Below are 25333 nucleotides of genomic sequence, written 5' to 3' on the forward strand. Positions count from 1 at the left end.
TACCTCCCTCTGCCACTTTTAAGGACCCTAATCACACTAGGCCACCTGGATAATAGGTCAGCTAATTGGCAACTTTAATTCTCCTTTGACATGTAGCCCAACGTATTCACAGATTCTGGGGACAAGGGCATGGTTATCTTTGGGCACTCAAAATTCCACTTAGCACCTATGTCCTGAGCAAACTTTTAGTATTTTTGTTTAAAAAAAAAAAAATTATACCAAAACCAGACCTTAAAGCCTTCACCAAAAACACGAAAAACAGAAATGTGTCACACAAAAGAATTATATGTGGGCTGTTAAAAAAAACCTTACTTGAGTTTCTGTCACTAAGTATAATAAGTTGCATGATTGTTTCCAGAAATAAGACCTAAAAGTTTAGCATCATCTAGTAGTGCCTTCTGCAGAAGCCCTCAAGCCCGCAAAAGTGCTTTCCAGATCCTCATTGCAGTGTTCTGGGGAGCACCCTGGGTAAGAGGTCAACCTTATCAGGGTCCTTTTTGTTTCTCTTATGCAGAACTCCTGAAGCAATGAGGGTTGCGTTGTTATTTCTATGGCATAGATCATCTTCAGAGAAAGTGGTATTAACCTTTGTGACACTTTTAAACATGAACCACTTTCATTAAGCCTTGGGCATTTCTCTCCTGTTTTCTTTGGCTCCCTGGTTCACCGTGGGGTGCCAGATGCTAACATGGGGAGCCGGTGCTGTTAGGTACCCCCCATTCTGTGATTACCAGTAGCCCCCTTCCCAGCAGGCCCACTCAGCTAAACACCAACCTCCATAAACCACAAGCCACGACCACTCTGCCCCACTGGCTTGCCAACCCAAGCCCCTCCCCCCAGAGTCAATCTGGAGCCACCATGGGAGCCCCACCTCACGTGATTTTCTGCCCCCCACCCCCGCCATGAGACTGACTTTCTTCTTTTCTCCCTTTATCTTTTTAGTTCCTTTTGTATTCTCCTCCTTCCTGGTCGTGTTCTCCCCGACCTCTTACCTTGGATCTTCCTCCTCATTCCTCCCACCCCTGTTACACTCTTTCTCAGCTTCAGTGCTCTTGGTCACCTGCTCAGGAACAGAAACACAACGCAAACGGTTTCCAGAACCATTGGCAGAAGTCTTTTACATCGTCTTGTGTTGTTTCTTAAGTCCCCTTCTTCAAATCGCACTTACACAGTTTTTTTTTTTTTGTTTTTTTTGTTTTTTTAAAGATTTTTTTAACGTTTATTTATTTTTGAGACAGAGAGAGACAGAGCATGAACGGGGGAGGGTCAGAGAGAGAGGGAGACACAGAATCCGAAACAGGCTCCAGGCTCTGAGCCGTCAGCCCAGAGCCCAACGCGGGGCTCGAACTCACGGACCGCGAGATCATGACCTGAGCCGAAGTCGGCCACTTAACCGACCGAGCCACCCAGGCGCCCCGCACTTACACAGTTTTTGAAATCTAATTTACTGTGCATGTTCGTGCCTCAATGGGAATCAGTGGTGGGATCGGTTTAGTCTGTAACATATCCCTCGTTTGGCACTTAAATGGTTCGCATTTTTTCAGTATGCTTCACTACTTGATATTTTACCAAGTAACTAGTGCATATTATAATCCGTAGATCATGCTGCCATGTTTTAAATGTCTGGTTTGGAAATTTTGAAAATTTTTGCAATTTGGTTAACCAAAATGTTGATAGTCGTCTATAAACTATCACAGAGCTCATTTCTTGCTCTCCCATTCACCCTGTGTGTTAGTTTTCTATCGCCATTTTATTCAATATAAGCTGAACAAATAAGGTAGAGAAACTGCAAATAGTCTATTAAAATATGCAGCCCTCATATTTATCCATAGACTAGACCTTTTCAGTAATTTTCAACCAGACCCTACCAGCTGAGGTCAGGGGCAGGTACCATTTTTCAATTCAAATTGCCACTATTGGGGTGCCTGGGTGGCTCGGTCGGTTACGTGTCCGACTTTGGCTCAGGTCTCGATCTCGCGGTCTGTGGGTTCGAGCCCCGCATCGGGCTCTGTGCTGACCGCTCAGAGCCTGGAGCCTGCTTCAGATACTGTGTCTCCCTCTCTCTCTGCCCCTCCCCTGTTCATGCTGTGTCTCTCTCTGTCTCAAAAATAAATAAACGTTAAAAAAAATTTTTTTTTTTTTAAATAAAACTGCCACTATTACTCATATAACACCAATGTTAGGATTCCTTATTATTTTGATGAAGTCAAAAGAGACATTTACCAGTGCCAATACATTTTAGGAAGCCCATGACAATTCTGCAAGCCGGCGAGAATTCTTAAAGCTTGAGTTCTATTTAAACCTAGTAATTTGAAAGCTGGTACTTGCATGGACCCCAGGAAGACTTCCACCACTTGTCCTGGACTGCAGAGCTTAAAAAAAAAAAAAAAAAAAAAATCACCCTGTACATGGCTCTTCTTCATAACACATAGAGTGCAAACTAGAAAATGCACTTCTTCTTCTTTTTTTGTTCTTTAGTGTTTTGTTTATTTATTTATTCTGAGAGAGAGACAGACGGAATCCCAGGCAGGCTCTCCACTGTCAGGCACAGAGCCTAACACGGGGCTTGATCTCACGAACCATGGAATCATGACCTGAGCGAAAATCAGGACTTGGATGCTTAACCAACTGAGCCACCAGGCACCTCTGCTGTCTTTTTATTTATTTTTTTTAAGTTTATTTCTTTAGTAATCCCTATACCCAGCATGGGACTCGAACTCACGACCCAGTACCAAGAGTCACAAGCTCCCCCAACCCAGCCAGCCAGGCACCTCTAGAAAACACATTTTCTTAATATAATTCATTGTGCTCATTTTTTAATCAGTTAGGGATCCTGTTAAAAAACTGTTTAATTTATGGGCGCCTGGGAGGCTTAGTCGGTTGAGGTGACTAACTCTTGGTTTCAGTTCAGGTTACAATCCCAGGGTGTGGGATCAAGCCCCACGTTGGGCTCCATGCTGAGTGTGGAACCTGCTTAAGATTCTCTCTCCCTCTTTCCCCTCTCCCCTGCTTGTGCTCTCTCTCTCTCCCTGTCTCAAATTAAAAAAAAAAAATTTTTTTTAAACTGCTTGATTTAAAATGTGGTTTTTGAGCATTAACGTTTTATTCTTTCATATCCACCTGAGCAGAGAATGATCAAAATTGTACATTTATCAGAAGAAAAGTAAGAAAATATTAGTCTTATCTAATAGTAATTTCCAAAACGATTAAATAATTGAGGTGACCCAGAATGAACTTTTATGTTGCCTTTCTGTAGACAGTGTCAGGCAGTTTATAAAATAATCTCTCCTGTTTAACCCGGGGAATTTACGCCAACAGTGGCTGATTTAGCTTTGTCTTTGCTGTTTCTTCATAATGTCATTTGGATACTGAGATTAGCAGCGTGGTCTGTTTTCACTTACCACAGAAGTTAGATACCTGGAGAAGCCTAATTCATCCAGAGTGCAAAATAAACAGGCTCCTCCTTTCTCCTTTCTCCCTCCTCCGGCCCTCCCATGGTGTGCAGAAGTATTCTCTGGGCAATACCTGAAAATGATGTGTTTATACTTTTCTTTTTTTAAGAGGTTTTGTTTGTTTGTTTGTTTTAGTTTTTTAATTTATTCTTGAGAGAGACTGAGACAGCATGAGCGGGGGAGGGGCGGGGGGGGGGCAGTGGGAGGGAGAGAATCCCAAGCAGGCTCCACACTGTCAGCACAGAGCCTGAGGTGGGGCTCGAATTCACAAAACCACGAGATCGTGACCTGTGCCGATACCAAGAGTCGGACTCATTTTGTGTTTTAATTTTTTGTTGTTGTTGTTTGTTTATTTTTGAGGCAGAGAGAGACAGAGCATGAGTGTGGGAGGGGTAGAAAGAGGGGGAGACACAGAATCCAAAGCAGGCTCCAGGCTCTGACCTGTCAGCACAGCTGGGCTGGGGCTCAGACTCATGAGCCGTGAGAACATGATCTGAGCTGAAGTCGGACGCTCAACGGCCAAGAGTCAGACTCTTAACCGATTGAGCCACCCGGGCACCCCAAAGCTGTGTTTATTCTTAAACAGGTTTTCCATTTTTCCCCATAACCATGCATTGTCTCTTCACGAATTCTCTTTTTGCTGAATCTAGGAACTGTAGCACTGTTTGGCACAAGACTCCAGAGAGACCCTGCCCCCTCATTCAGACCCCATCAGTTGGGGAAGTGGAGTCTCTACTCCCAGACTCTTCCTTTGGGGCTATGGAGCCATAGAATGGGCTCATGGAGAGGCTGTGGACAGCATACAGCTGCATGCATTATTTGGGGTGGGGGGGGGGGGGAGTGTGAAGATGGCCCCAAAGGTCTCAGTAGATTCGAGAATTCTGTGACCCATAAAAAGTTAAGAGTTTCTATTGCTGAAGTTTTAGGTCTTTCTGAAGAGATTCCCAAGGAGGACCTCCCAGGAGCCATGTCTAAATGGGAGGCCCTTGTGGTCTGGTGATTTTGGGTGGATGCCATGCCTCCCCAGAGTCTGTGGGCCAGTGGGCTCTCAGAAGAGGGTACCCTTTGATCTCCTACCCCCTCTAGCCAGTTCAACGAATAAATCCCGTTGTTGCCAGTGTTGAAGCTTTGCCGGGTGCTACGGCACAAGGGTTGTGCAGAGGTGAGGGGGATGTAGTCATTGTTACTGATCCCAAGGTGGACGTGCATGAGGCCTGTGCCCCCTGGGCTAGAAGAGGGTCTCAGGGGAGTGGAGATCCTCTGATGCCAATCTTTCCACCACCACCACCACCACCACCTCAAGGCACTCCTTGCTCTATTACAACCGTAGGACCTGCAGCGAGACATCGAACAACACAGCGCAGGGGTGGAATCTGTGTTTAACATCTGCGATGTCCTACTGCACGACTCCGATGCCTGTGCCAATGAGACCGAGTGTGACTCCATCCAGCAGACCACCAGAAGCCTGGACAGACGCTGGAGGAACATCTGCGCCATGTCAATGGAACGGCGAATGAAGTAAGAAATGAGCTGCCCCTAAACGTTTTGAACATGGTCAGCCAGACTCCGTGCATCCTTCTGATCTCAGGAAGAGTAGCTGTGTTCTGTTCACTCCGCTTCCAAGGCTGTTGGCAGAGAAGGCTCAGTAGGTGTGACTAGTGCGCATGAAGTGAATTATTCAAGAAAAAAATATAATCAGGGCAACAGCTTTCCCCAGCAGTCCTGGGCCTTGAGGTGTAACCACGCTGGCCACTGTGCCTCTGTGTCCCTAGCCACAAAGTAGTGGGAGCTCTGTCTCCTGCCTGCTAACCTCTGTGAACTTCAGGAACTCTGAAGGGCAGTCCTAGACAGAAGGTGACCTGACCGAGAAGGGGATGTTCCTGGTTATTTCTTAGAAGAGGGATATCAGGGTCTCTTCCCCTAAACAGTGCCAGTGCGAGGGGTGTCGGGAATTGGGCCCATCAAGGGAGGGGGAAAAAAAAAATGGAAGCTCATGGTTGAAATGGCTGGCTTATATTGAGGTGCTTTCCTCCTATCAGAATCGAAGAGACGTGGCGTCTGTGGCAGAAATTTCTAGATGATTACTCCCGCTTTGAGGACTGGCTCAAGTCAGCCGAGAGGACAGCAGCCTACCCGAATTCCTCAGAGGTGTTGTACACAAATGCCAAAGAAGAGCTGAAGAGGTTCGAGGTAAGGGCCCCCCTCCAGCCCGCTGCTCCTGGGAATCAAGCCTCTGGGCAATTCAGGTGACTCCCTTAAGGGGCTGGCTCCCCCCACCTCTGGCCAGGGCGGCGCAGTCCGCAGCCTGCCGGCAGCTGCTGAGTCCGCTTTGCCGGGCAAGACGCGGCACGCGGTGAACTTGAGAGGCCGTTCTTTAGCATCAGGGCACGTGAAGCAGGCTCTCCGCAGCCACTTCAGCCTGGGGGGGGTAAGCCCTCGGGGAGGGGGCGGGCTGGCCCCCCGCGTGCCTTGGCACTGACGCGGCCCATGTGTCGCAGGCCTTCCAGCGGCAGATCCACGAGAGGCTCACGCAGCTGGAGCTCATCAACAAGCAGTACCGGCGGCTGGCCCGGGAGAACCGCACGGACACGGCCAGCAAGCTGAAGCAGATGGTACACGAGGGCAACCAGCGCTGGGACAACCTCCAGAAGCGGGTCACGGCCGTCCTGCGGAGACTCAGAGTAACCTTGTCTATATCACCCGCCTTACTTGTAGCCTTTCGGGGAGAAGCGATGTGCGGTATCGGGCTTAGAGCGAAGCCATGGGTAGACTTCATTTCCGGCCTCAGCTACCTGAACGTTCTTCCAGTCGGCTTTCCCTTTGCTTTAAGCCGAAGCTGCCAGCATTCATGTTTTTTAAAGAGGTTGTTTGCCCAAGAATAGGCTTCTTAGGCGGGGCCTGGTTATGTGAGTTGTGGTAACAAGCACATCGTTTTTCCAATTCCGGATACCCGGAAGGCCTACACGTTGGCTCATAGACTGCCCAGAGCCTGGGCCGCTGCCATTACCCGGTGTGGCAAAGGTGCCTCTTAGCCTGGAAAGAGGCCCCGCCTTGCCCATCTGCCCGTTTTTGTGTGTCCCGTTGGTTCTTGCACTGTGAGAGCCGGAGACAGAGCCCCCTCTGCATTGTGGAGCTTGGGGGCAGTGATTATCCTCCGAATTTCAGAGCACATTGACCTAACCTCAAAGGTTGGGTTGGATTTTTAAATCTAATAGGCATTCACCTGAGATTTCTGGAATGTGGAAGGCTTGGGGTGTTAACCTTTGTGAGTCTAGTTGCAAACTGACCGGGCCAGTGTGGTCTATGGCTGCAGCAAGTAATTTTAACCCCTGCTTCTGTTCTCAGGGCAGAACATTCTTGAAATCATTCTAAGATGATGAAAATCTGGGCTTTTTTTTTTTTAAACCCTCAAGAAGGAGTGGGCTAGGTTTTCAGACAACCCCCATGCATTAATTTCCTTATCTCCCACCGATTTGACTGTGACTGGTCATTTGGCACTGAATGCTGTTTGTCTGAGAATCGGCTGCCCATCTCTAAGGTGGTAACCCAAGAGGCATCCTTAATTGGAGGTGATAAATCTGGGTCTTCTTTCTCTGAGGGCACACATTCAGGATTACCTCAGTGAAGGCAAATGGGGCACTAGGCCAGGCTTAACCCTGAGATCCGTACTTTTCCATCTTTAAGCTACTAAATCTTTCTGTTAAGCAAAAGCTTCCACAGAAGGCTAACAGGTAAAAACAGGCAAGGTGCCTGGCCCGGACTTTGAGGGCGTTCCTCAAAGGGCAGGTTGGGAAAATCACTGACTTGCAGAATTACAGAATTGCTGAAAGGACCCGAAACGTCGCAATCCGCGGTCCCACACCCTCACTTGCCCACAAAGACGCCAAGGCTCAGAGAAGTTGGGGTACTTGTTTGTGATCCCACAGCCAGGAGCAGAGCCCGGGCTCCCAACCCCACACTGGCCCCCTGATGCCCTGTGGGTCTCCTGGGGTACCCTTTCGTCTTGGCCCAAAGTAACCTTGCTGAACTGTCTTCTGCCATCCACCCAAACACCCGGTTCTCTTCCGCAGCATTTCACCAACCAGAGGGAAGAATTCGAGGGGACCCGGGAGAGCGTTCTCGTGTGGCTCACGGAGATGGACCTGCAGCTGACCAACGTGGAGCACTTCTCGGAGAGCGACGCTGACGACAAGATGCGCCAGTTGAATGTAAGGCCTGCACCTACGGCCCCTCTCGGGAGAACGCACCTCTGCAGGGGAGAGCCGGCCGAGCACAAACTTCACCTGACACCCTGAGAGCACATTCCAGAATTGTCAAAGCAGCCAGGCTGACCCCACCTGTGTCCCACAGGGTTGTCACGAGAGAGGATACTGTTCCTTACAGTCGAGGGGCCACTGGCACGAGGCTCTGTATTCTTTCTCATTTATAATCATCCACGGGGTTCCAAACAGAACTTCACAAGGTGCTCTTTCCCCAGCTCTTGAGTCGGAGTGCAACGTGCAGGGTGTGGCAGGAAGAACATATGTATCAAGAGTGGGTTCATGAACAGATCTCTTCTGCTCTCTCAAATATGTGCATTTCGCTTTAATTTCCCTGTAATTCCCTCCTGGGCTTTTAAAAGAAATTGAAAAATAGAAATTTGCCTTCCTTTTTTTTTTTTTTTTTTAATTTATTAATTTATTTTTTAATGTTTATTTATTTTAGAGACAGAGAGAGACAAAGCATGAACGGGGGAGGGTCAGAGAGAGGGAGACACAGAATCTGAAACAGGCTCCAGGGTCTGAGCGGTCAGCACAGAGCCCGACACGGGGCTCGAACTCAGGGACTGCGAGATCATGACCTGAGCCAAAGTCGGCCACTTAACCGACTGAGCCACCCAGGTGCCCCTTGCCTTCCTTAATATAACAGTACCAATGCGGTGACTATTGGGTCAGCAGGACCAAATGCCCATGGGTGGCTTATTATGAGAAATTTTGTTTCCACTCAGTGTTAGTAAGACAAGTTTTTGCCCTCACACCCAACGGCAGTAGATGCCTGTCCTTGCCAAACTTTTGGAATTATTTTAATTGTAACTGCTTCTCGGCCTTTTGGCTAAGATCAAGTGTAGAATTATTTTAATTGCAAAAGTCAGTGCCCAGAAGGGAGAGGGAAAAAATACACACAATCGCTTTATTTTTTTCATGTTTGTTTATTTTTGAGAGAGAGAGTGCATGCGGGGAAGGGGCAGAGAGAGATTGGGAGACAGAGGATCCGAAGGAGGCGGCGGGCTCTGTGCTGACAGCGGAGGGCCCATTGCAGGGGTCGAACCCACAACCCACAAGATCATGACCTGAGCCAAAGTCGGACACTCAACCGACTGAGCCACCCAGGCGCCCCCCTACAGTCATTTTAAATTATCTAAATCTTTATTGTCGCTATGTTAAAAAATCGACGAAGCTCGCGTCCTGGGTGAAGGAACGAAGTAGACATCGTCTGGATCCTCAGGGAAACTTTCCTTCTTTGAAATCGTTCCTCTCTCCTATTCTGAATAGGGCTTCCAACAGGAAATTACGTTAAATACCAACAAGATCGATCAGCTCATCGTGTTCGGGGAGCAGCTGATTCAGAAGAGCGAGCCCCTGGACGCCGTGCTGATCGAGGACGAGCTGGAGGAGCTGCACCGCTACTGCCAGGAGGTCTTCGGCCGCGTCTCGCGGTTCCACCGCCGGCTGACCTCCCGCGCTCCGGTAAGGGGAGCGCACGCTCGTGCGGAGCGCCTCCGGGCTGCGCAAACTTGACGGTTCACCGAATGGGCTGCGCACACTTGACGTCTGGCCAAATTTTTACAGAGATGGAAACCTATGTACTGGTCAGCTGTGACGTATTTTATGGTAAAAAGGAGAGCAAAACAGTTCTGTTTCTGCTTTTATTACTCCAGAGTCACACTTAACTTGGGGGCTCCCATTACCCGATGGAAAGGACGGCATTTCTGAAAGTTTTTGCGCCCTCAGCTGTTTTCTGTGTGTTCCTCAGCCCAGGGCTCTCCTGACATGTGTCAGCACCCATAGGATATGCGGATATGTGTTCTGGTTTTGCATACGGTACTAATTTGGGAATGTGTTGGCCTTTTCCTCTTAGTGTCTGGGAGCCTTAAAAAGTTTTTCGTTTTGAGAGAGAGAGAGAGAGAGACTGAGTGTGAGTGGGGGAGGGGCAGAGAGAGAGAGAGAGAGACGCAGGCTCCAGGCTCTGAGCTGTCAGCACAGAGCCCGATGTGGGGCTCAGACTCATGAGCTGTGAGATCATGACCTGAGCCGAAGTTGGGTGCTCAACCGACTGAGCCACCCAGGTGCCCCAGTGTCGGGAGCTTTTAGTATTTGTGCCTTTCTGGTGCCTTCTTCTCACCTTTGAACTTTTTTTTTAAGTTTATTTATTTATTTTGAAGCAGAGAGAGAGCATGAGCAGGGGGAAAGGCAGAGAGAGAGAGGAAGAGAGAGAATCCCAAGCAGGCCCCACACTGTCAGCACAGAGCCCAGCATAGGGCTCGAACTCACAAACCATGAGATCATGACCTGAGCCAAAATCAAGAATTGGACACTTAGCTGACTGAGCCACCCGGGCACCCCTGTTCTCACCTGTGAAGTGACAAAAGCACCAGTTTCCCATAGCAACTGTGAAGTTTCCCTTGACAGAGGGACCTTCTGGGAAGTTGAGGTGGCATTCAGGCCACTATTCAAAGTTCATTGCCTTTGTGTGCCAGAAGCTTTCATGATAACCATATTGAGCGACACAACTGGCCATTTTTTCCTTTTTTGTGTCTCCAACTGGCTAACTTGATGGTTATTTCTTCATCAGACATAGCCTTAAAAATCACCATACAGTTTCCTCATTTCTAAATATAGCAGTTTCTAGGCATTTCTCTTAAACCAAGGCATTACAACATAGGAAGAATAAGGTTCTGTATCCTGAACAATAAGATTGAGGGGTAAGAAAGAAAGAACCTGGTACAAACAGTCATGAAGTTGTGAATCTTAGCCAGAATACTCTTAATGGCCTTACATTTTTTTTTTTTTTATTTAAAATTTTCTGATTCTTGGAGAAACCTGCCATTAACCACTAATAAAATGTTGGCCTCCATTTTCTTATCTTCTAGGGAAAGTTGTTTAACTTAGACCATCAAATGTCAGGTTTCTCCTAGGAAAGAGGCTGGGCTTTGCCGAAAATACAGATTCTAGGCCTCACACTAAAGCGTCTAAATTAGAATAATCACAACTAGGCCCTGGGAACCTGATTCTTTTTTCTTTAAAAAAAAAATTTTTTTTTTAAGTTTACTTATTTTGAGAGAGAGTGACCAGGGGAGGGGCAGAGGGAGAGAGGGAGAGAGGGAATCCCAAGCAGGCCCCATGCTACCAGTGCAGAGTCTGACACGGGGCTTCATCTCACAAACCGTGAGATCCTGACCTGAGCCAAAATCAAGACTCTGACGCTTAACCAACTGAACCACCCAGGTGCACCTAACCCGATTCTTTTTTAAAGCGGCACAGAAACGTGGGCAGTGGCCATTTTCAGGAACTGCCAGACAAGGCAGACTCCCCATGCACCTCACAGCTGCAAGCCTCTAATGTGGTTCATTCTGAAAACTGGACATCCCCACTTTAGGGCTTGGAAGATGAAAAAGAGGCCTCCGAGAATGAAACGGACATGGAGGACCCCAGAGAGATCCAGGCTGACTCTTGGCGCAAAAGGAGAGAGAGCGAGGAACCCTCTTCCCCTCAGTCCCTTTGTCATCTGGTGCCCCCGGCGCCGGGGCCCGAGCGGTCTGGCTGTGAGACCCCCGTCAGCGTGGACTCCATCCCTCTGGAGTGGGATCACACAGGTGACGTGGGGGGCTCCTCCTCTCACGAAGATGATGAGGAAGGCCCATACTACAGTGCACTATCAGGTAACAGCCCCTGTTTCCAGAGCCCTTGACATTGACCCACTTGGTTATGTTTTTAGCACTGTAGCAACATGGCCATCTCTGGATGACCCAGAGTCCAGCTCATGGCTGACCCAGACCTCTGTGGCTTCTTGTGTTCTGTCCTGCCCACTTTGACTTCCCTGAGAGTGGCTCATTCCTATGACAGGTGGAATGAAAGGGAAAAAGGAACGAAATTCACCTGGGGACATTAAGGCTATTCTCTGATGGCTCTGGCTGTCTGGGAGGCTCTTCAGTGAACTTTTCAGTTGAGTTCTTCAGAGTATTGGTAGATCGTCTCCATTCTTTCTGTGGACTCCCCTCTCTCCCACAACGGCTTCAAACCGTCAAGAGTCGGCTGAAAAAAATTCTTTCGGTTTTTTAAACCTTTTTAATAAGACAGATCAAAGGTAGTTACTCTTCTCCTCCCAGCTGACAATGTTTCTACTGTTTTAACTTAATACTTGGGCATTCATCTACAGATGCCTGCGGTGAGGAAAATGACATTATTCTTTTTCAGATGTAGAAATCCCTGAAAATCCTGAGGCCTATCTTAAAATGACCACAAAAACTTTGAAAGCGTCTTCTGGTAGGCCCCTGACCGTGCATGTGTCTCAACATGGCAGCCTCCTGTGGCGAACACTGCATCCTAAACCTCGCTCCCATGTCATGTCTGACCTCTGCCTTCTGTGGACACCATGCGCCTCGGTCCTTGTGTCATGGTGTATTTACACTGCCGTACTCACACATACCTGCGTGCTCCTTACAGAACCCTGCCCAGACAGGAGCAGTCTCCATGCTGTCCTTCTCCTGCCCTTCAGGCCTGTGCAGAAGGGAATTCTTCATGGTGTCTTTTAAAACTTTAATCCCCCCCCCCACCCCCCCCCCCCGCCATCTAACTGAAGTTCTTCGGCACAGACCAAGCTTTCTTCACGGTGGCTTGGTTTGGAACTCCTTCCTTCCTTGCTTACGGTGCTTCCTGGGAAGAGGATGGGTGGGCAGGGGTAAAAGTACTGTTGCATTAGCCACAGGAGAAGAAACCTTCCTTTCCTTGATTTGCAGTTCTAACCTATGTTCCCTGCCCTGTCGCCATGTGCAGTGGTGGGGTAGCGCCACGAGCGGCCCTCTGGCCCCCAGGTCCATCCTGACGTTCACTCTCCCTCACTCCCGAGAGGTCTTCAGTCCTTCTGGCCCTTTGACCTGGCCTCGCTGCCAGTGTCCCCGCCACTAGATGCCCGGCTCCAAAACACCATTCATCTTCAAAAAATCCTGTGTTTGTTGTGCTCCATCGTGAACCCATCTAGTGAAGGCACAATGCTGCTCAGTTGCATGACTCTCATTTCATTCCCTTCTGGGGCGTACTGACATTTTGCAAATGTGCATGCTTTGCAAGGAAAGCTGCAGAACTCATATTATACTATAACCTGATGCCATGTTACCCATGACCTTTTTTTGTGTAACTAAGTATGAATCCTTTGGTTGGAGAGAATGGACTGTCACTTGCTGTGTTTTGTTTCAGGGAAATCCATTTCTGAGGACCACTCATGGCATGTTCCTGACAGCCCTTCCTGCCCCAAGCATCGCTACAAACAAATGGGAAGTGATAGGAATGTACAAACCATCCCCTCAGATTCCAGCACTCCCTATAAACCAGCCTATGTAAGTCTTGACTGCACTGAGAATATAACCCAAGTGCATTAGTAGTTGAAATTCTTAAGAGAGAGAGGTTGGTATATGCTGCGTGTGCTCACTTTCAAGGGGGATTTTGAGCTGGTTTTCCCATGGTGACAGTATCCCTGCTGAGCCGTCCATACATCATTAGAACCCTGGCAAAACATACTAGAGTTAAAGACTGGTTTCTGGCCAAGAACGATCTTTGTGTACATGAACATGATGCGGCAGTGATTATTACTGTTGAGTCAGTCATCCGTGCAAATAATGGAGAAGCAATATACTGGCTTTCCTGAGCTGCTCCCAAACTGTGTTCTGTTTACATCTTGACTGCATATCCTATTCAAAACATTGTGACTTCGTATTCAGGAAGATTTGACCATGTACAGTGGTAGACATAGGTTTGATTCCTAACCCCACCAATAAAGTGCTCTGGGGCCACAGCACTTTGCCTTGCCTCCGTAAGCCTTCCTCACCTGAGGATAAACCTACTTTCCATTAATTGTTGTCTGTGTTGATTTGTAAGAATGTATAAAGAAGGCCCTTAGAAGTGGTCACTGTTACGATTATTACTATTTTTACTACCATGTGTGGTTCATTGTTGTTGTTTATAACAGTGACCATTCCTTCTTCATTATGGTTTCCTCGGGCAACATGAGTCCTTGGTATGCTCTGGCTGTGCAGCCGTTGGGGGCCGCCAGCCTAGGATTTAACGTTGGCTCCAGATCAGCCTCAGCACAGAGGACTAGGGAGGAGCGAGTTGAAATTCAAATGTCTCTGTGCACTTTTAATCATCCTCTTCTAGAGAAACCAGAAGCGGTGGTGGGCATCACTGAATTAGTCCGCCAAGTGCCCACTGTGTCTAAGAATGGATAGTGCTAGATAATTGGAGAAGCTTCTGCCTGTATACGGTCAGGCCCAAGTCATTTGATAGTGGGCTGCCATGCCCAGTTCAGCAGCTCTTCCTCTTGCTTAGTAAGCAGCTGTCAGTTTTAATCTGCCCCTCTGTGATGCGGAATAAGACCTGACAGTCGTGGGGAGAGGGAGGGACCCCAGCACCTCACCTTTGCTTTGTATCCAGGGCCACATGGTTTGGCCTCCCCCAGCATTGATGCTTGTGTTCCTCCACAGTTTCAAAAGCCTCCACCCTTTTCTGTGTGTCTGGAACCAGGCGTGTCACCAGAAATCTGAAGTGGGGGGGGCGGGGGCGGTATTTTTTTCATTCCACACAAGTAGGCCATATGGACACAAACCAAAGAAAGCATAGCTTTACTAAAAAGGATACCTTTATTTTTGGAAAGTCCTGAGATAATAGGCCAGTCAGCTCTGCACTAACAGAAGAGTCAATATGTGCAGTGAAAGATAAATGCTCGGTAATGAATGACCCCCGGAGGCAGATTTGTCCTCTGTGTTTCCAATTCTGGGGATAATCTGCCAACCAGCTCCACAGAGTGACGAGGAGGGATGACTAAATTTTGTAAAACACTCTGCAAAAGCGAAAGTGTGCACACAGTAACAGCCTGGTAGCTCAGCGGTGGTTTTTAGCTTTTTTTTTGCATGTTTCATTTGAGAAGTGTTAGGAAGCCCCGAATTAGGCCGTTTTATTTCCAATACTGACCTCTCCCCTGCTCCCCCCCACCAGTCTTGGTCTTTACTAAGGCTTTATTTCTGCCGTTGGCTCTGCTTGCTTATAAATGCACCCAATAATCTCCATATTAATAATCATTATATATTAAAAATAATTATTAATCGTGTAATATTAATATTAAAAGGAAAGGGGTCCTGTATCTTCATTTCCTACCTATTCCTATGAACCAAGATACTCTTCATACAGCCTTTGAAATTTATAAGTGGTAACATAAAAATCGGTTCATTCTAGGTAAAGCTGCTGCTATCCCCAGGCACTGACGGTGGCAAAGAAGGTGCCAGAGCCTTGAATGGCAGCTCACAGCAGGAAGACGAGGGACTTGCTGCTCTCACCGGGCAGCAGTCAGGTACAGATAAATTAGGCCGTTGTTAGGACAGGTCAAGGCTATATTTTGGGTCAGCTGGGCATTTAAGTCATTGCTCGACAGAACATTAATTAAGAATTGACCAACTGTAATCCACCAAAACAGCTAAACTTAGTCTATGGCAGCCATTGTTATTTTCGAGTCAGCTGACTTGTAGGGCACCTCGCTGGCTCAGTCAGTAGAACATGCGATTCTTGATCTTGGGGTTGTGAGTTTGAGCCCCACGTTGGGTGTGAAGATTGCTTAAAAAAATAAAAAAAGTTTTCAAGCAAAAACAGAATCAGCTGACTTGTATTTACGAACAAATTCCTAGGCTTTTTACTTGCAAAACTTTTTTTTTTTTTTTTTTTTGAGTTTATTTTTGAGAGAGAGACACCGAGACAGAGTGTGAGCGGGGTTGGGGCAGAGAGGTAGACACAGAATCCAAAGCAGGTTCCAGGCTCCGAGCTGTCAGCACAGAGCCTGACGCAGGGCTCGAGCCCACAAACTACAAGGTCATAACCTGAGCTGAAGTCGGATGCTCAACCGACTGAACCACCCAGGTGTCCTTCAAAACTATTCTTTAAATATTGACCAATGAGAGGGGTTGTGGGAAGGGGGATTAAGGAGTCTACTGCTGAAATCACTGTTTCAATATATGCTAACTAATTTGGATGTAAATTTTAAAAAATAAAATTAAAAAAAAAATAAATATTGACCCATGAGCCTTATATGAAGTGCATATTTTAATGTCACTTGTATATAAAGATCAGACAGGAAGATGATGACCAAAGAGCAGTCAGGTGGCTCCTCATGAGACCAGTTCAATGATTATAAAAGTAATTATTCTCCTAAGCCAAAAGTCAAACTGATAGAATTGACCCGATCATTCATGAACCAGGAGAGAAAGCGCCGGAAAACAGCATAAACTAAACTGCTGAACATTGGACTGCAGTACATGTTGGCACCATGTTGGGTCTCATAGCCCGTTCCGTACCTCATCCCAGCCTTTGTGGGAGGGTGGTGGCACCGGCCTTGAACCACAGCAAGGGGACGGCAAGGACTCCTGAAGCCAAGCCTTCTGCAAGGAGCATCCCCTTCAGGTTTTGCCATCCTGACCCTGGACTAGCTGGAGACATAGAAATCTGTTGGGGCTACTGCTTCTTTTTACCGCGACTTTTTATTCCAGGCGCCTTTGACAGATGGGAGCTGATTCAAGCACAAGAACTTCACAATCAACTCAGGATGAAACAAAACTTGCAACAGCTCAATTCCAAGATCAGCGACATCACCACTTGGCTGAAAAAAACGGAAGCAGAGCTGGAAACGTTAAAGATGGCAGAACCTCCCTCTGATATCCACGAAATGGAGCTCAGAGTGAAGCAGCTCAAGGTGAGGGGGAGGTGTGGAGGGAAGAGGGATCCAGAACGTGCATGTGGACGCTCGCTGTGCAGGACCAGCACGTGACACCTGTCAGCTGTGTAGGTGGCAGGCTGCAAGCAGGTGTAGTGCTCAGTCTGTCCCGTTCCACTTCTGTAACGGGCAAGGACGCAGATGTAGGTTTTTGTTTTCATGCAGAAGATCATCTGCACATGATCCCAAAGCCCCCAGCGGTGCTGGGGAGGTGCATCTCAGATCCCCTGTGCTGGAAAGATCTGACTTCAGAGACCCCTCTAGACTTGTAAGGAGGTGCTAGTGGGCACCACCAGGCAGCTGAAAAACACCCTTCCAAACTGTGCAATCCAGGCTGGTGGGGGAGCACTGAGAATGGGGGCGGGGGGAGGATCAGCTCACCTGCTGATGAATTCTGTGGCCTGATGTGGCTACTCTGTTACACAGTTACAATTTGTCACCCACATAGTCAGCCGTTGCCCCACTAGAACTATCCAGGGAGCAGGGGAGAGGCAGTTGGAGCCCTGCGCTTTGGCCGGGGGGCGGGGGAGGGCGGGGTGGGGGGGGCCTGAGCCTGAGCTCCTAAGACAACCCAGGGCAGGGGTTTAGGGTACCCAGGCAGTCTTCACATGGGTATTAGTATTTTACTTTGTGCATCAGTATATCTGGGTTAACTATTCACCCTAAGTAATAATAGTTCTGTGATATCAAGGGATTCGTGCAGGTTAACTACATGTACTTTATCTGAAAGACTTCTTTTTTTTTTCTTTTCTTTTTTTTTTCAACTTTTTTTTTTTTTTTAATTTATTTTTGGGACAGAGAGAGAGACAGAGCATGAACGGGGGAGGGGCAGAGAGAGAGGGAGACACAGAATCGGAAACAGGCTCCAGGCTCCGAGCCATCAGCCCAGAGCCTGACGCGGGGCTCGAACTCACGGACCGCGAGATCATGACCTGGCTGAAGTCGGACGCTTAACCGACTGCGCCACCCAGGCGCCCCTATCTGAAAGACTTCTAATGTGGTCCAGAAATAAGCCAACCAGGACTCGGCAGGGTCTACTCGTGCCTGTGGCTGAGTCGACCAGCCAGGAGCCGGGCCTCTACTCTCAGCCTGGCTAGCCAAGGTCACTGACCTTGTGAGGCAGCTCCTCACCTGATACCGCCCAGCCAGTTGAAAGCAAGTTGGCTCTTGCTTCTGCCGCCACAGCTCAGAGAAGCGTTTGGCAGATCCGTTCCCCGCTGAGGTTCAAATGAACCCCACATCGCTATTTTCAGAATGCCTAACCCAGTCTTTTCCCTCTGCGGTAGGAAATACTAAAAGCCTTTGACACCTACAAGGCTCTAGTGGTCTCTGTCAACATGAGCAGCGAGGAATTTCTGCAGACTGAGAGCGCGGAGTCCAAAGAGCTCCAAGGTCGCATCGGCCAGCTGGCGCTGCACTGGGACGCGGCACAGGGTGCGGTGGAGAGCTGGAGAGCGGGCTTACGGAGGGCCCTCGTGCAGTGCCAGGTACGCCGGCCCCCAGGCCCGGCCCACATGGGTGGGAGAGGCAGATATTTTTATCCTAGTCAGGATGCTTTGGCACACAAACACGGCTTGTGTTAGGAAACATGTGCTTTATCGTTTTGTTTCCAAGAGGCTCAGCTGCTGTCCCACCCTGTGTCTCGTGCTCTGCCGCCCCGGCCCATTCTTAGCATAAGGGTTCCAGCGAACATTCCAGTAGGTCAGAAATGCCGCCCCACGCGGCCCCATCTCTGTCCTTTTGCCAGGAGGACCGTATGTGTAGCAGAGCGATTAAGAGACCTGGCTCAGAACAAGGAGTGGTTTAACCCAACCCTAGAGCTTTAGTAGCTGTGCGACTCTGAGCAAATCACTGTGCCGGCTAGACCTCTGTTTTCTCATCTGAAAAATGGGAATCATGTTAGTCCTTACCTCACAAGGTAATCTTAGCCCAGCCCTCGGCACATGGTAAATGCTCATCCCGTGTGAGCTCTGACCCCATCTCTGGGAACGCGAGCCCCACCAGCAAGACCCCATGCCCATGTGTCCCTGGGCCACGGCCTGTCCCGTTGGGGTGTCTCCCTTTGCCGCTGAATCCAGATTTGTGGAGTCGTTCGTGTGGTCTTTCTGTGTCATAGCAGGTGTGGCGTTGTGAAGCCCGGCCTTTCTGCTAGCACTCGTCCCTCGACATGCATCACGCCTCCTGGGACTGTGCCACCTGCATCCTCTTTGCGGCTTTCCCTTTTCCTTGTTTGGGGGCCCTTTTATTCATCGGATAAAGACCAGAGCAAATACTATGAAGGCCCAACACATCAAGCTGCTTCTCAGCACACCTGCCCTCAGAGAAAGGGCAATACTATGACGTGTTGTGTGTGTGTGTGTGTGTGTTTAAAGGACTTCCACCAGTTGAGTCAAGATCTGCTACTGTGGTTAGCGAGTGCTGAGAGCCGGAGGCAGAAGGCTCGTGTCACGGACCCAGAGGCAGACCCCCAGGTGCTCCTGGAGTGTCAGGAAGAACTGATGGTAAGTTTCCTCCTAAGGGGTCCTGCACTGCCGCTGGCCCCTGGCAGGTGAGGACTCAGGGAGCTGCCCCTCGTGTTTCTTGGAACAACGCCAGCGTGACGTTTTGCTCTCGTGTTCCAGTTGGTATCAACTACTAAGCATCCCTTTGTAGTAGTTCTGAAGCAGGATGGCTTGCAGAGATGAAGGGCCAGGGCTAAAAGCAGGAAGTCCTTAAGACTCTCGGGAACGGGGGACGTAGGGGTTTAGCAATATCCTGAGAAACATGAAGCCGTTTGATTAGAAGTATTTTCTCCTTTGTGAATATCAGGACTCACTGGGGGAAAATATGCTCAATTACTCCACAGACACAATGAGCTATATGAGTTTTCTAAATCTGCTATTGAAAAGTCTTATTTCTTGAAGGGTAGTTGTGTTTTCATATATTTATTTCACTAACCAGGTGACTTTCTTAGCCATAAGTTTGTAGGTGATTCAGTTATAAACAGTTTAAACTTAAAGTACTGGTCATTATTTTAAAAGCTTTTTTTTTTAATGTTTGCTTAGAGAGAGAGGGAGAAAGAGAGGGAGAGAGAGAATCCCAAGCAGGTTCCGCACCATCAGTGCAGAGCCCAATGCAGGGCTCAGTCCCACGAACCATGAGATCACGACCTGAGCTGAAAGCAAGAGTTGGACACTCACCTGACTGAGCCACCCAGGTGCCCCTTAAAAAACATGTTTATAGGGGTACCCGGGTGGCTCAGTCAGTTGAGCGTCTGACTTCAGCTCAGGTCATGATCCCACGGGGTTTGTGGGATCGAACCCCACATCAGGCTCTGTGCTGACAGCTCAGAGCCTGGAGCCTGCTTTGGCTTCTCTCTCTCCCTTTCTGCCCCTCCCCCACTCACATTCTGTCTCTCTCAAAAATAAACATTAAAAATTTTTTTAATAAAAATAAAAATTTTATGCTAAAATCCTTGTAAAGCCCCACTCTCAAGAAGAGTGCCGTCCAGTAAACTTTCTGCAGTGAAGAAGATGTTCTATATCTGCACTGTCCAGTCTGATAGCTACCGGCCACAGGTGGCTGTTGAGCACTTGAAATGTGGCTACTGTGGCTGAGACTGAATTGTAATTTTAAATCGCCACATGTTGTGTAGTGGCTACCAAAAGGGACAGCAAGCAAGGTAATCGACCACACAGGCTGATTCACCAGACACATGCCTCTATTCCTATAAAGTATGCTTAAGCTGCTGTTTCTCAACTTACCCAATTTAGATTTTTTCCTTGACTTTGCTATTGCAGTGGACAAAGGTCTAGTCTTCCCCTCACTTCTTCCAACTCCCCCAGCCTCAAGTTGTCTTCAGAATGAGAAGGAGTGGAAAATAGGGGCAGGGTGTCACCTACTTGCTGCCCAAATGATGCTAGACTTGCAGACACACCCAGGTACATAGCTAGTAGAATGTTCTGGAGTTGACCACCATCCATCATCCATCCCGGAACTGTCCTGGCACTAAGCAAGCGCCATCTGGCCACAGTAAGCAGCGGCTATTTTTATTTTTATTTCACACATTTTATTTTTAGCAACTGAAAAACGAGCTCGTGGAACGTGAACCTCAAGTAAACACCTTACAAGAGCTTTCAAACAGCCTTCTTATTAAGGGGCATGGCGAAGACTACATTGAGGCTGAAGAGAAGGTACATGTTATTGAGAAGAAACTCAAACAGTTACTTGAGCAAGTGTCCCAAGACTTAATGTCCTTGCAGGGCAGCCAGGTGAGTCCACTTGTGGCTTTTAAATACGTGTGGTATCAGATGCCAACAGGAAAGCAGAATGGCAGGCCTCGCTGTGGGGCAGAGGCTATAAGCACGTGGTCCGAGTGGCGCCTCGAGTCCCGCCCCTTCTACCTGGGCGGCCTTAAAAAGTTACACAAACTCTTTGACGCGGTTCTGTCCTTTACAAGAGGGAGACAACAATATGGTACCTACCTGTTCGTATGGCTGGCGTGTGAAAAACCAGTCTAATCCCTCTATCATTTCTGTCTTTCCTTCATGCGGAGTAGACTTCAGAGTACTCCTTCACTGTCCAGGGCGCTCTCTGCTGCCCGCTCTCTCATTTTTCTACTTTCTTGTCTTTAAAATGTGATCCAACTCAGAACGAATGGATACCCATACCATGGCTTCACCAGACTTGAGGGAGGCCCACCCCTCCATTCTAGAGTGACATTTCTACCTGTACAGCCAAGGCTATAGTGTGTTGATGGCCACATGATCCTTCAGCACATCTGGCAAGCTGTCAACCCTTGATGCAGCTAAACTCGGTCTCCCCCCATGTGTGCTATGGGTTTTTAATGCTGTGCTTGGCCTTGCCTTGTTTACATTCCTTTCTGACTGGAGAAGTCTGTGTTAAAGGGCTCTCTCTTCCAGAAAGATTTGAGCTGGGGGAGGGGTGAGCAGAGCAGTGAAACTGCATGAAGCACGTTTTGTGCTCTTGAGATTACTCAGAACCTCTGTTTCCCTGAACTGAACCCTTGGGGTGTGGATTTCAGAACCCAGACCCATCTCTGCCCAGCTTGGACGAGGTAGACTCTGGAGACGAGCCTCCAGCTGCATCCACACCAGCTCCCCAAGCCAAGGTGAGAGCCCCTTTCTGCCCCGAGAAGCACACTGGTTATTTTTCGAAGTTACTGAGATGACAGGAACTGGAGACTCCGCCCCCCAATAGGCTGTGAAAGATGGGAGCCCTTCTAGTGTTGTTGAAGGGGCTTCCTGATCTCTCCCCATTAACAACAGATCAACAAACTGGACCGCGAAGCTCTTGTCACTTTAACAAACCCAATGATTTCTTACCTCCTGGAGTATAATCTCAAATGTATTTGTCTGGTTTCAAAAGCTTGGCAGAAAGATGAGCTAAGGAAGGAGGTTTTATCATGGACAGGACTAACCAGTCTTCACTTACTAACTGGGTTGTTTTTATCCAGCAGTTTGGAGCAGAGAGGATGACGAAAGACCAGAACAAGGCGGACAGCAGGTAGGGGGGATGCAGTCACAGAAATGAGTCCTCTGTTCCACACACGCGCGCGCGCACACACACACACGCACCTCACCAGTCTTGCCAATGCCATGCTCCAGGTGTTTGTAAGAACCCAGTTGACTTGTTTTCTTCAGTCTGGAAAGGGGCTGGGCTGCTCTTCCAGGACTGAACCTCAGTCGTGGGCACTCACTTTCACGTCAGGCCCCGGATGTCTCACCTAACGCAGGCAGGGTTCAGGTAGCTCGAGGGGGTGCGGCGTCCGGAACCTCCTGCTCACCTCTTCACCTGGTCTGTTGGCAGGGTGCCCGGCCCCGGCAGCTCGCGGCCACGGCGCTCCTTCCTGGCGCGGGTGATCAGGGCGGCGCTGCCCCTGCAGCTGCTCCTGCTGCTGCTGCTGCTCCTGGCCTGCCTGCTGCCCTCCTCGGAAGAGGACTACAGCTGCACGCAGGCCAACAACTTCGCCAGGTCCTTTTACCCCATGCTGAGGTACACCAACGGGCCGCCCCCCACCTAGAGGCCCCGCCTGGCCTGCGGCACCTCACCACTGCCCGGCTTCGGCTTCGCGGGTGCCTGACCCGGCCCCTGCCCCATCAGCGGCGGCCGGGCTGGGATCTCGCCGAGGACACCGCCCTCCAGGCTGGCCGGAGAGGGCTTCCGAATGACATTCTGCCCTGGGGGCAGGGAGCCGGGCAGCGGGCGCCCCAGGCAGTTTGACAAAGCTCATTGATGGGTCTGGGATCTCTGGAAACTGCAGCTGCCTGAAGAGCCGAGCTCTCCGCGAATTCCGATTTATTTGAAAAACGACGTTATTAAAATGTACCTACTCTGCTCAACGAACAGTAGCGTTCACCCCACATTACCGAAACACGCTAGCGGATTCCACCTTAGAAATGGTTCAGAAACTCACGTGCACCCTTAGCTGGTTGATTGAAACAATCATATTTAAGAGATTTAGAATTAATTTTACTCCAATCAGCTAGCAATCTTGAGCTACAGGTTATAAACCAAAATGTTCTGTTCTGTACTTAGGTCTGCTCTTTTATATTGCTTTAAATTTTTAAAGAAATTATATTGCATGGATGTGGTTATTTGTGCATATTTTTTAACAATGCTGGATCTGTATGAATAATGTAAACTTTGATTTTTTTAAAAGAATCAGATTTTAGCTTGACCTTTTGACTAATGTACAGGAAATGCCAAACTACTTGATAGGGATGTTTTTGTAAGTTAATTTTATAAGACTTTCACATTTAAAGTGATGCTTCAGGTTTTGTTTAGCTGTTTGGCCATGGGGGGGAGGGAGGTTGTTACAGAAACTTGAAGCTATTTGTGGTATGTACAATTCAAATGTTTCTCATTAAAACAACCATACAAATACCCATACTTTTGTTGCACTGGATTATATTACAAGTTAAGTGTTATGCATAACCTTCTATAGAACAAAAATTATTTCTAAAATATTTGCTGGGGGGAGGGTGCACCTGGGTGGCTCAGTCGGTTAAGCATCTGACTTCAGCTCAGGTCATGATCTCAGGGCTTGTGGGTTCAAGCCCCACATAGGGCTGTCTGCTGCCAGCCTAGAGCCTGCTTTAGATCCTCTGTCCCCCTCTTCTGCCTCTCCCCACCTTGTTCTCTCAAAGTAAATAAACTTTTATTTTTGAGAAAGAGAGCGGGAGGGGGAGGGGCAGAGAGAGGGGGAAACACAGAATCCAAAGCAGGCTCCAGGCTCTAAGCTGTAGTGGTGGAGTCCCCTCCCTAAGGAATGTGGTAAAAAAACAAACCCTCAAGATAAGGGAAGGCAACCTGGCTGCGTGTGTACGTGACATCCCTCATGACCCTGTAACATGAGACCATCCAATCAGACTGTATGTCTGTACGTTACCCATATATGGGAGACAAGCAGAAAATGCATAAAAGGCTACACCACCCGGGCGTCCGGGCTCACTTTTTGGTACGAACCCAACTGAGCCCGTGCTGGCACAAATAAAGTTGCTTCCTGGAAAGAAAAGCCGCAGTGTTAGGGCTCTCTGTACAAGAAACCTGCTACACTGTCAGCACAGAGCCGGAAACGGGGCTCAAACTCACAAACCGGGAGATCATGACCTGAGGCAAAGTCAGACGCTTAACCGACTGAGCCACCCAGGTGCCCCAATAAACTTTTAAAAAATATATATTTGGGGGGATTTATTGGTTTTAATTCCAAGCCAAGCTTTATATTATTTAACTTTGTACAGAATAACTTGTGAGATCTAAACTCCCACAACCTGCATATGTAGAAATTACCCAGTGTGTGTCCCCCTAGTGCTGTAGGGAGTGATGAGGGCAGCATGGTGGGGAAGGTGGGTACAAAGGAAAGGATCATTTCACCCAGATTTTTCTATTCCCAGCTCTCTCCAAAGCGAACAGATTTTAACAAATGTTACAGGGATTAGAAGTCGCTGAACCAGTTCCTGGGTTAACTGTTCCTAACCTGCAGCTCTTGACACACGGGAGACACCACTGACCTAATGGTCACCTCGGTCAGTGTCCTCTCTCCTTCTCTGCCGAGCACAGACCTCAGGGGAAGCCAAGGATGCTTATCTGTGGGTGAAGCCCAACTCTCAGCGCCAGTGGCCCCTTCTGCAGGTGAGACATCCCCAGGACATGTGCAGTTCCCGAGCCACTTAAGGGACCAGTTGGAAGAAAACCGGTCTCCACTTTAACAATTGACGAAAGTGTTTGATAGGGAGAAACGGGCACTTCAAAAAAAAAATTTTTTTTTAAGTAGGCTTCATGCTCAGTGAAGAGTCCAGTGTAGGGCTTGAACTCATGACCCTGAGATCAAGACCTGAGCTAAGATCAAGAATCAGGCACCTAACCAACTGAGCCACCCACGTGCCCCACTGTTTTTTTTTTTTAACTGCCAAGTCTTTTGATGCTTTAAAATAATTCATTTCTTTTCATGGATTACAAAAATTCCAGAGGGACATTTAAGGGGAAAATGATACCCAAACTTTTTCTCTAAGCCACTGAGTTGGTTAGAAGGAGGTCCTTGCTCCAGTTTTGCAGAATCTTGACCTCCTTCTCTTCCAGTCCAAAGGAAGTGATGGTTCTAGAAACCTTTGACCCTGGAGCAAGTCAAAGTCCCAGTGAAAGAAAAGTGTCTGCATTTTAAAGCCTAATTGTACACATCCATTCTCAAAATAACGGTCTTTGAGTCTTGAGTCTGTATGTCAGGCAAACCAGGACTCTTACATGGGTGAGCTGCATTTTATTTGAACACACAGTGCCTGTGGTCATAAATCACCAGGGTGAGATTAGTTGACCAAAGATTAAATTGCTGCCGTTTAAAAAGTCTTTGACAGGGGCGCCTGGGCGGCATAGTC

General features: G+C 48.3%; 1 protein-coding gene across 14 annotated transcripts in view; it reads left to right on the top strand.

Annotated features, from left to right (window-relative positions):
* The window catches only part of SYNE2 (spectrin repeat containing nuclear envelope protein 2), a 339505-nt gene extending 316154 nt beyond the window's left edge, over positions 1–23351 (top strand). For 9 of the 14 annotated variants that reach the window (XM_053889477.1, XM_053889484.1, XM_053889481.1 and 6 more), the window contains 16 exons: positions 4783–4970; positions 5492–5642; positions 5951–6133; positions 7523–7660; positions 8984–9178; positions 11088–11370; positions 11906–11974; positions 12905–13044; positions 14936–15050; positions 16237–16439; positions 17747–17947; positions 18833–18961; positions 20519–20710; positions 21484–21570; positions 21916–21965; positions 22269–23351. In XM_053889477.1, coding sequence (XP_053745452.1) covers positions 4783–4970; positions 5492–5642; positions 5951–6133; positions 7523–7660; positions 8984–9178; positions 11088–11370; positions 11906–11974; positions 12905–13044; positions 14936–15050; positions 16237–16439; positions 17747–17947; positions 18833–18961; positions 20519–20710; positions 21484–21570; positions 21916–21965; positions 22269–22482 — 2538 coding nt within the window. In that variant the 3' untranslated portion in view covers positions 22483–23351. The remainder of the gene's footprint in view (positions 1–4782; positions 4971–5491; positions 5643–5950; positions 6134–7522; positions 7661–8983; positions 9179–11087; positions 11371–11905; positions 11975–12904; positions 13045–14935; positions 15051–16236; positions 16440–17746; positions 17948–18832; positions 18962–20518; positions 20711–21483; positions 21571–21915; positions 21966–22268) is intronic. The other 5 variants (XM_053889485.1, XM_053889486.1, XM_053889480.1 and 2 more) reach the window with 5 other exon arrangements.
* Positions 23352–25333: the final 1982 nt, after the last annotated feature.

This window comes from Panthera pardus, unplaced genomic scaffold, assembly GCF_024362965.1.
Source record: "Panthera pardus isolate Hobbes unplaced genomic scaffold, ASM2436296v1 HiC_scaffold_24, whole genome shotgun sequence".
Classification (NCBI taxonomy): Eukaryota; Metazoa; Chordata; class Mammalia; order Carnivora; family Felidae; genus Panthera; species Panthera pardus.